The sequence below is a fragment of the Ursus americanus genome, chromosome 2 (genome assembly GCF_024610735.1).
Source record: "Ursus americanus isolate L20-20 chromosome 2, mUrsAme1.1.p, whole genome shotgun sequence".
In the NCBI taxonomy this organism is placed as follows: Eukaryota; Metazoa; Chordata; class Mammalia; order Carnivora; family Ursidae; genus Ursus; species Ursus americanus.
The window spans coordinates 17064732-17074155 of NC_142128.1; the positions used below are offsets into that span (position 1 = coordinate 17064732).

Sequence of the window (9424 nt, forward strand, 5' to 3'; positions counted from 1 at the left end):
GGCCCACCTGCCAATCAGAGGAGAGCTAACTCTTAGAGGCTGAGAGGGGCGCGCAGGCTTGACAGTGGCTGTTGGGAAGTGACAAATAGAGAAAAGCGGGGATTGGAAATGGGAAATGGGAAGGCCCTTGGGGGAGCCCACCCAGAGACAGGAGGCTGCGAGGGCTCCGTGGGTGACCAAGAGACCTGCCTCGAGATAGGCGGGGCCTTTTCTCCGACAACCCCAGTGCCCGCCATTCCCTCAGTAGTACCTTTTCCTGCAGCACCTGCGGGAAGAGGCGGGAGGAGGGCTTGGAGGAGCTGGAGCGGTGCCCTCGCGGGTGGGAGGGAAACGGGCAACCGTGAACACTGCTGCCACCTAGTGGGACAAGCCTGTTATTTCTCCTGGCTCCTCAGCTGAGTACTAAGTGACTCCTATGCCCTTGAATTTGGGGACCCAAGGCAGGGGGGAGCCTCAGAGAGGACAATGCACAGTTCTGGGAAGTGTGCATCGCCCACATGATATTTGCCCATCTATGCCTTGGTTCCCTTTTCCGTATAATGAGGACAGGCTAGCTGTGGTGGGCAAGGGCGTCCATGGAGAGAGTGGATTCCAGGGGTAACGGGAGGTGTTTAGCCCTGCCCCCACCCCAGGAAAGACTGTGCCTGCTACACGATTGCAGTTCTCCTTAGTCCCAGCTTCCAGCAAGCTTGCCCCAAGTACCTCCTATTTCTAAATGCTGGGGCTGCCCCTGTTACTGTTTTATCATCAGCCTCACCCCAAAGGATGAAGGCCCTGGGGGCGGGGGTCCCAAAATGTCTTCTTCGGATGTGGGGACTTGGGGGGAAGAGTCCCAGCTCCCAGCACTTTCTCTCTCCCCTCACCCCATAGCTTGTGCTCAGAATGGCCCCAGGCTGTGACATCACAGAGCCCCCACCCCTGTCACAGGAGTGGAAGGGTCATGGGGCTGTGGCAGTGGGCATGGGCATGGGTGTGGCTGGTTGGACTGGGGACCATAAAAACAGGTGGGAAGCTGTCCTGGGAGCAGTGGGGAGGAGGAAGTCTTGGGGGTGAAGGGTCAATCTGCCTTAGGAGCTGGGAGGCCAAGCAAGGGCCTTCTTCTCCCTCCACATGTCTCTCCCACCCTCCCCATCCAGCATGGGCCTTCGCATGGAGAGCTCAGCCGATCCTTGAGAAGTTCCTGGAACAAAACCAAGCCCCTCCCCAGCACACTAAGGCTGTGTGGCCTGACAGGGTCCTGGGTCGGCTACAGCCTCTTGGGGTGGAGGGCAGGGGCCTGCTTGATTCTTGATGTAGACTTTGCTCCCTAGCACCCAGCCGGGAGAGTGCCAACACCTTGGCCCGGGGAGCAGAGTCTCTGCTCTTCATAGACAGACCTGACTTCTTTGATTACCCAGACTCAGACCAAGCCAGGCTCCTGGCCGTGGCCCAGTTTATTGGAGAGAAACCTGTCATCTTTGTTAACTCAGGTATGAACCCGCCTGAGAAGGGGCTTCCTTCCTTGCCAGGGCCTGGAGAAGAACTGCCCTTGGCCCTTCCATTGGAAAGGAGGCCAGGGTCCCCATGTCCCCCTCCCTGTCTAACAGGATCCAACTCCGAGTTCTTCCATCACATCCTTGTGGGCGCTCTGGTGGTGGCCTTCCTCTTCCTCCTTTACCAGTTCTGCACACACATGTAAGGCCCCCCTTCCCCTGCCACTCCCATTTTTGCTGACCCCTCCCGCCTCAGCCTGCCTTGGGAGAGGCTGAAGGACCCAAAAGCCTAGTGTGGCCTCCCACTTCTGATCTCATATCCCATAGGACCTGGCAGAAAGGGGCCTGAGGAGACGGACAAGGGCCCTGGACTCTGCCCTGAGTGCCCAAACCCGCCCTCCTCTCCTGCTGAATAAAAGTCTGCTTTTCTCTTCCCTGACTGCTCGGTAACCAGGCAGGGGGTCCTGCCCCATCCTGGGGTCATCCGTGCTTTCTACCCCCAGACCCCCCACCCTTCCCTGCACCAAAGAACTGGGTGAAGAGGGCCTTGGTGGCGTTCACGCAGATCAGATCGTCTTTATTAGCGGTCTGGAAAGCACCTCCCAGGGTCCCCTGACCCCAGACTGGAGGAAGCCTTGAGAGGTCTGTAGCACCAGGGACATGCCAGGGCCCGAGGGCAAGATGTGCAGCCTAGTGGGGAAGGGACGGGGTGCCCCCTCACCCGCCCCCGGGGTTGCTCAGCACTAGGAAGGTTGGGGGTAGCAGCCACCTCCCTCCCCCCACCCCCACAGACTAGTATGGATTTGGGCAAATAAATAAAATAAATAAGACTCCTCAGGCTGGCCTCCCCAAGAGAGAGGAGCAGTGGAGGCAGCTAGCCCCAAGCAAGGCCTGCGGGGGGAGGTTAAGGTGTCCCCTCCCTCCCAGATGGTGTGGGAACTGAGAAGAGTCTGCAGCAGGGGGGCTGGCTGGGATGGCCTTGGCAGCAGGGCCTCCCCCACATTCTCTGAGTCCTGGTCCCCTTGAGTCAGTTTCCCCACGGCCCTCTAGCCCTCAGTGGATGGGAAGTGATGTCCCCTTCCTCTGTCCTTTGCTTCCCCAGGGCCCCAGGGTTGGTGATGGGAGAAGGGGTGTGCAGGAAGGGGTTTGCTATCTTCAGCTCAGGCACTGCTGGGAGAAGAGGCTCCCCCTCCGTGCCTTTCACCTGGTCCCTGACCCTCTGCCCCCGGGGGGAGATGTCCCACCCCTTTGCAGTACACCTGTCGGTCCTGGGGCTGTCAGGGCAAGAGGCCTCTGGCTCCCACCCCCAGGCCCGGCAGCCCCAGAGCCCCATCCCCAAGGTATGGGGTGGGGTGGGGTGGGGAGGGTCCCCCGGCCCCACCCTCAGTCCTGGGTCTGACAGGGAGAGGGCGGCGGGGAGCCCCGGGGCCGGAAGAGGCGGCAGGCCCCGCGGCAGATAAGGAAGAACCAGTAGAGCTGGGGGGCCAGGAGCAGCGCGGCGCCCAGGTTGACGTGCGCCGGGATGGCGAGCGGCACGGCGAGCAGCGGCAGGCCAGCGTGCCGCCCGTAGGCCCAGTACAGGTAGGGGAAGAGCAGCACCCGACAGCAGAGGAAGCTGATGAGCATCAGGGCCCCGTTCACCTTGTGCAGCAGAGTGTGCTGCTGCTTGTACTGTGGGGGGGACGGGGGGGAGGTCAGAGAGCAGGGGGGAGGGGTGCAGAGCAGGTGCCCCAACGCCAGCACCCTTCCCCTCCTCAGCACCCTGGGCCCCACCGCCCCTGACCCCGGGCCTGGGGCCCCTCCCAGACCTGGCCCGTTCAAGAATCCCTGAAGGTCCCTGAAAGCGCCCTCCCTCCAGGCTCACACACCCTCAGGCACCCTCTCACCTGGATGAGGATCTTGCCAAGGCAGACGAAGGGGGTGCTGACCTCAGCCATCAGCAAGCAGCCTAGAAAGAAATCTCCCTTGCCCTGACGCCACACCTGCGAAGGAGAGGGAGGAACTAGGCGGGCCTCACCCTGGACTCCCTCCTTCTTCTCTGGGGCCACTTTGGCAGATGCTCAACTTGGAAAGTCTGAACACCTGTGTGCATCGGCAAAGCTGCGAGCATGACGTCACCGTATCCCCCCAACCATCCTGCCAGGGAGACTCTATACCTTAAGTTACAGATGAGGAAACTGAGGCGCAGAGACCGGCAACCAGGGCTCCCAGGCACCACGGCTGGGCAGATCCAGCCCGGGCCAGGCTGACCCCAGACCCTGTTGCTATTTGGGGCTGGTCTGGGGCTCAGGAATCCCTCTGTGGGGACTCTCCATCCTGGGTCTGCCCTGCTGCTGGGGGACCCGGCCACAGGGCTTCCCGGGCTCCTGCAGTGCTGGCGCGAGCAGGACAGCGGGCCCTGGCTTTCAGCACCCCAACTCACCACCGACAGCGGGAAGCATACGAGCACCATGACGGCGTGGTGGAGCACCATGAGGAACTCCTTGTGCAGGTAGCCGCGCGCCACGGCCCAGGTGCTGCCCGGGGCTCTGGCCCCCCCTTCGTCCCCTCCGTGCCCCTTGACCTGGTGCTTGTGCCAGTGACAGAGGAACATGGCGTAGATGTCATAGATGAAGTAGGGCACTGCAAATTGCGTGTAGGCAGAGGAAAGCCAGTGTCTGTTGGGCGGAGAGAGAGAGGGGCGGGGATCAGAGAGGAAAGGAGATGGCTAGAGCAGCGACCAGGTGCCCGGGTCAGCGCTGGATGGGCCACCGGGAGTCAGATCGCAAGCGATATTCACAGCAACCCTGAGATGGCGGGACTCTCGAGTTCTGTGATGGAACCCAAGGGTAGAGAGCAAGAGACTGGCCCAAGGTCGGATGGTCACAACGCTGACAGGTAGGAGTGCTGTGAATCAAACCCGGGCTCTCTGACCTCAGAACCCACCCATTTTTCATGTTCCTTCATTCATCATTCGTTCATTCATATTCTCTCTCTCTCTCTCTCTCTCTCTGCAATATGGGGAGAGGGGAGGTAGGGAAAAGACCACAAAGGACAGCCACAGACCACAGGGCAGTGACAGAGTGAGAGAGCAAGCTCAGGCAAGATCTGAGAGACAGCTGAGGTTAGCACAAATAACAGCAGAAGAGGCAAGAGCAGCGGAGAGGGGTCGTCTTGGCTGACATCCACTGACACGCGGGCATTGTTCTAATATCCAAAACATTTTACATGCATAAACTTATTCACTCCCCACAAAAACCCGACACAAAGTGGGGATGGTTCCCACCCCCCTTTTACAGATGAGGAAACTGAGAGACTAAGTGATTTGGCCAAGGAATAACCAACCACGGGAAGTCTGGCTCCACTGTCCCTAGAAGATTCGAGACAGGTGTCACAGACAAGCCACACTGGGGACTTGGTGGTGCTGTTAGGGCTGCAAATTCTGCCCGAATGTCGCCCAACCTCTTGTTTTTTTCAGGTACAGCCAAGCGTTAATGGAGAAAACGCTGAGCAAAAGGAGCCAAGAACAGAGAAAGTTCTGTGTACTTTGAGAGTAAACAAAAATGAAAAGTGCCTGAATATGCAATATTGCATTTTTCTTCTTGACTCAGCCCGTTGAGCACTTTCTCTTAAATGCTATAGCCCCGTGGCAGGTCTAAGGTGGGAGTGCAAGGTCAGGGAACTGGCCCAGCTAGGTGGAGGGATGAAAGCAAAGTCAGCCGGAGTGACACAGAAAAGGAGCTGAGACCATATATGAGGAGCTGCCCAAGGGAGAGGAGGAATGAGGGCCCGGGGGGAGGCCAGCGAAGGATCAGGTGAGATGGAGACAGACTGCAAACCCTGGGAAGACCAGTCTGCAAGGAGACAGGCAGTCCACTCCAGCAGGGATGATTTGGGGCAAAGAGAACCCGAGACTCATACTGGAGCATGAAGAAAGGGAGAGAGGTGAGGGAGCAGCAGCCCAGGTTAGCCACACAGGGCAGGAAAGCAGGGACAGCCCTGGTGGAAAGGGGTCCAACTGGCCCAAAGGGAGTTGGAGCAAGAATAGCTGGGAGAGCCACCCCAGGAGCCATGTGGCCTGTGGGGAGACCAGTCCTGGTTTAACTTGAAGAGTTAAACCCGTCCCCACACTCTCAGCAGTTAGGTGCTCAGAAGTAGGAACAGCTGTTGTCCCTGGATTAACCCTGATCTTCCCCACCCACCTGAGGATTACAGGGGAAAGGACAAGAACAGCCCTGGGTGGGGGGAGAGGAAATATAAAAGTGGAAAGGTGACCTCTGACTGAGAAGGCGAGAGCAAGAAAGACCCAGGGGTGGAGCAGAAGGGCGGAGGGGAAGAGGAAGCCCAGTTACCAAATGGGACCTGAAGAAGAGTTAAGCACCCACTGTGCAAGAGCCAGACTGCTTTAGGCATTTGACTCACGCAGCTCAATGCCTCGTCAGGGCAGCCCTTCCAGGAAGGGATGTACCTCCCTCCACAGAAAGGGAACTCATCTGGAGAGAAAGAGGGGCACCGCCAGGTCAGGGTCCTCCAGACAATGTTCCTGCAGCCCCACAGTTGCCAGAGAAGGGGGTCAGGGCCAGAAGTGAAGCATGGGGCTTCTTCAGCACCCCAATGAGCAATCTGCAGCAGCCCGCGGGTCACCTGGAGCCGGCCCGTCAGCACCACGGACAGGGCCCCTCTCCTTCCTCCTACGGCCCCACCTCTCAGGCCTGGGCTTTCTTGGCAAGCACCAGGCACTGCAGCAGCCTACAGTGCCAAAGTCTGGCCTCTTCCCCCTTCCCCCACCCCACCCCCCACGGGCGAACCATTAGTGGCCTTGTCTCTGTCATCTCTCTCCTCTGTCTCCCTCTTGTGCACGGAGCTGGGACTGGACACCTGGATTCTGGGAGGAGCTGAGGGGTGAGCCTGGCATGAGGAGGGAGGCAGCCCAGTTGGGTGCTGGTTAGAAAAGGGGTCTGAGGGATGTAAGGGGGGGAAGAGGTGGGGAGGAAAGGGCACACAGGACCTACTACGATATGAGAGGCCAGGAAGCCTAAGAGCCGCTGACAATCCTTTTTGATCCCCACTCCTTTACCCCCTGGCTCTGACCTTTAAGGACAGGACATGGATAAATTTATCCCTAGGTGTTGAGTTGCAGCTAATGCAGTTAACTTGCTCGGTCCCAAGTGAAGGGCTTGGGGACCACTGAAAGAGTCCCCTAGAAGACCTGGGGTCCTCGGGAGTCACACACGCACATGGGCTGCAGGAACTTGGGCAAAGGTGGTCTTGAGGCACTTACTGGTCATCTATGATGTGTTTGCAGGAGGTGGAAACGATGTAGCCAGCGGTGGAGGCCATGACGGCTTGGACAGAGGACACTAGCCTAGGGAGAAAGAGGAAGCAGAGGTAGAAGGGGATGCAGCCCTCGGTTTCTCCTCTTTACTGTCCAGCTACTGCGCCTCGGGCCACTCTCTGCCTGTCTCTGCCTGAGGCCAGCCTGCCCAGGGCTCACCCCCAACCTCAGGCTCCAGGACCCCCCCCCCCGCTGCTGCTACTCATTACACCCCACTCCTCCCTTGGTCAGTCGTGGACACTGAGTGGCCCTCTTCTCAGGAGGACACCAGGGAGGTCATCTTGAGGTGAGACAATGCTGATAACAAGGTCTCTTCCTGGGGAGGGGCAGCACAGGGACAGCCCTGGATGGCAAGGGGGTGCCCCAGGCCTGTTCTCGCAGCACTCAGCCTTCCAGTCACCACGCCATTCCTTGGTGACCCCATATTCCCCCAGCCACTTTCCCGCTCACTCTTTGACTGTCCCCATGCTCCCCTCCCCAACTCTGGCCCTCATTCCAGCTTGTACGGAGTTCTACCTTCACTCCTCTATCTTTTGTACCCCCATACATGTGCCCTGACTAATATACAGCTCTCTGCCCCTCGCCTTGTTCCCTAATATCTTATAGGAATGTTTTAGTCACATGCTGGTCCTGTTTTGGAGGGTGGGAGGGTGAATGGGGGAGAGGGAAGAAAAGCAGTCTGGATACTAGTAGACCAGATGGCTGGGTTTGGACGAGGTCTCCTGGGACAGTGAGTAAGGCAGTGAAGGGGGCAGGAAGCTTGGAGGTAAAGCCCACCAACCACTTCAGGAACCCCCAGTCCCTAATGGGCCAAGGGTCCAGGGAAGGACTGGGGTCCCTTCCACCCCCATAATGCCTGAGAAGGGGAGAGGGGCCGAGGGGAAGGGATGCAGTTTACCTGGCTGAGACAATGACCGCGTCAGCCTCCTCCCAGCGCAGCTGGGGCAGCCGCTGGAGCGTGTTCTTGGAGAGGAGGAAGAGTCCGGGGAACACCACCCCCCCAGCCACCATTGGGGTCAGCATGGTGGCTCAGGCCTCGGGCAGGGAGGCTGGCGGCCGTGAGGGGACAGGGAGGCCGAGCTGAAGGGAGTTAGAGGTGGAGAAGGGACACCAAGCCAGGGAAGGAGAGAGAAAAAGAAAAAGGGGCACAAAGGGGACAGGGTGGGGATGGGATGGGGCAGGCGAGTCAGCCCAGAGGAAGGGAGAAAGGGAGTTAAATGAGACTGGGGAAATGGGGAGAGACTGGGTAGAGGGAGGATCCGGGAAAGGGAGCGGGAGGAAGCTGGCCAGAGGTCTGGAAGCGAGACAGGAGGAGAGGACTTGATAAGAGGACAGAGAGGGAGAGGGTACCGGAGGAGGAGGATGTGGGTGGGGGAGGGGAGGGAGAGAAGAGGCAGGTGGGGAGGGGGGGCTTACGTGGAGAGGCTGGGAGGACCCGAGAAGGCGGGGTGGGACTGTGGTGCCAGCCCTGAGAAGGAGGGAGAGAGGGAGGGAGGGAGAAGGGAGGGAGGGAAGGAGACAAGAGGAGCGGCTGGGCAAGTGGTCAGCGGTCAGCACTGCTCTCCCGCCTCTCGCTGCCGCCACGGTCCTTGCCGCCCGGCCGGGAGGCTGCACGGGGCATTATAGTGAGTTCCTGCCCAGCCCCCTGCCCCCTCGGTGGGGAGGGGGAGGGGGAGGGGGGAGTCACCAGCTTGGGGAGGGCGGGGGAGGGGTGGGGAATGATGGCACCGACCAGACACCAAGAAACCGGACCTGCAGCAGCGTCTCCCCATGCAGCTCTGAGCCACAGCAGCGGCTGCGACAGAGATGGGGGGGAGCAAAGAAAGAGGGAGGGGGAGGCCCTTAAAGAGACAGCAGCTGCGGCATAGGGGGCTGCTGGGGACATGGACCAGTGGAGGGTCGGCTCTCCTCTTGGGGAGGAAGGTGGCCCTGGGCACCCTGGCCAGCTGGGAGGGGGCTCTGAGCCCCCAGATGGGGGCTTGACCCTGTTTCCCACCAGCACATGGCAAATGCCTGCCATTTCTTCTCTGCCAGTGCCTCCCAAGTGGCCTACTGGGGTCCCAGTTTCGGGGTGCCACTCCAGCAGAGAGGAAAAGGATTCCTTGGAGGAGGGAGTGAGACAAAGTGGTGCGTCTTGCTGTCTCTGAAGGATGAGTTTAAGCACTGGATGAGAATAAAAACACCTCCAGACAGCCTCCTTCCGGCTCAGAGACCCCCCCACATCCTTCACTCCAATGGGAAGGGGGAAAACTATAGGGAGAAGTGAGGTGCCCCTAGAGCCCATCTTCACTGCAAGGCTGTCCGGTGATCTTGTCTAACAATTGTAATAGCCCTGAGGTAACAGCACTTGTCCCGTTCTTGCAAGTCAAGAAATGGTCCTGAAGCCTACGGTGGCCCTCCCCAAGGTGACATATTTAGAAGAGGCCGGAGCCCTCCCATGCTGGGTATTAGAGTGACTACAGGGTTTGAAGAGGGTGAGGAAACCCTGCCTCTCTGAAAACCCACCTGGAATGGGACGATGCTCTTGCCCCTGTCCCTCAGGCTGCCTGGCCTCTCCTGGCCTCCCCTAAGCACTGGTCACTCGCTTTTTCTTCAGGTTTCTTATCTTCCTGACTCCCCTTCCTTGGGGACTTCACAG

General features: G+C 59.4%; 2 protein-coding genes across 2 annotated transcripts; one reads left to right on the forward strand and one right to left on the reverse strand.

The window, feature by feature from the left end:
* Nucleotides 1-940: 940 nt before the first annotated feature.
* Nucleotides 941-1678, forward strand: FIMP1 (fertilization-influencing membrane protein 1). Its single transcript, XM_087865548.1, has 3 exons — nucleotides 941-1004; nucleotides 1311-1469; nucleotides 1587-1678. The coding sequence occupies exons 1-3, from the start codon at nucleotides 941-943 to the stop codon at nucleotides 1676-1678; spliced, it is 315 nt and encodes a 104-aa protein (XP_087721674.1).
* Nucleotides 1679-2030: 352 nt separating this feature from the next.
* On the reverse strand, nucleotides 2031-8432 carry TLCD3B (TLC domain containing 3B). Its single transcript, XM_045786264.2, has 5 exons — nucleotides 7685-8432; nucleotides 6733-6816; nucleotides 3895-4129; nucleotides 3359-3454; nucleotides 2031-3143 (listed from the first exon to the last, which is right to left on the reverse strand). The coding sequence occupies exons 1-5, from the start codon at nucleotides 7807-7809 to the stop codon at nucleotides 2856-2858; spliced, it is 828 nt and encodes a 275-aa protein (XP_045642220.1). The 5' UTR covers nucleotides 7810-8432; the 3' UTR covers nucleotides 2031-2855.
* Nucleotides 8433-9424: the final 992 nt, after the last annotated feature.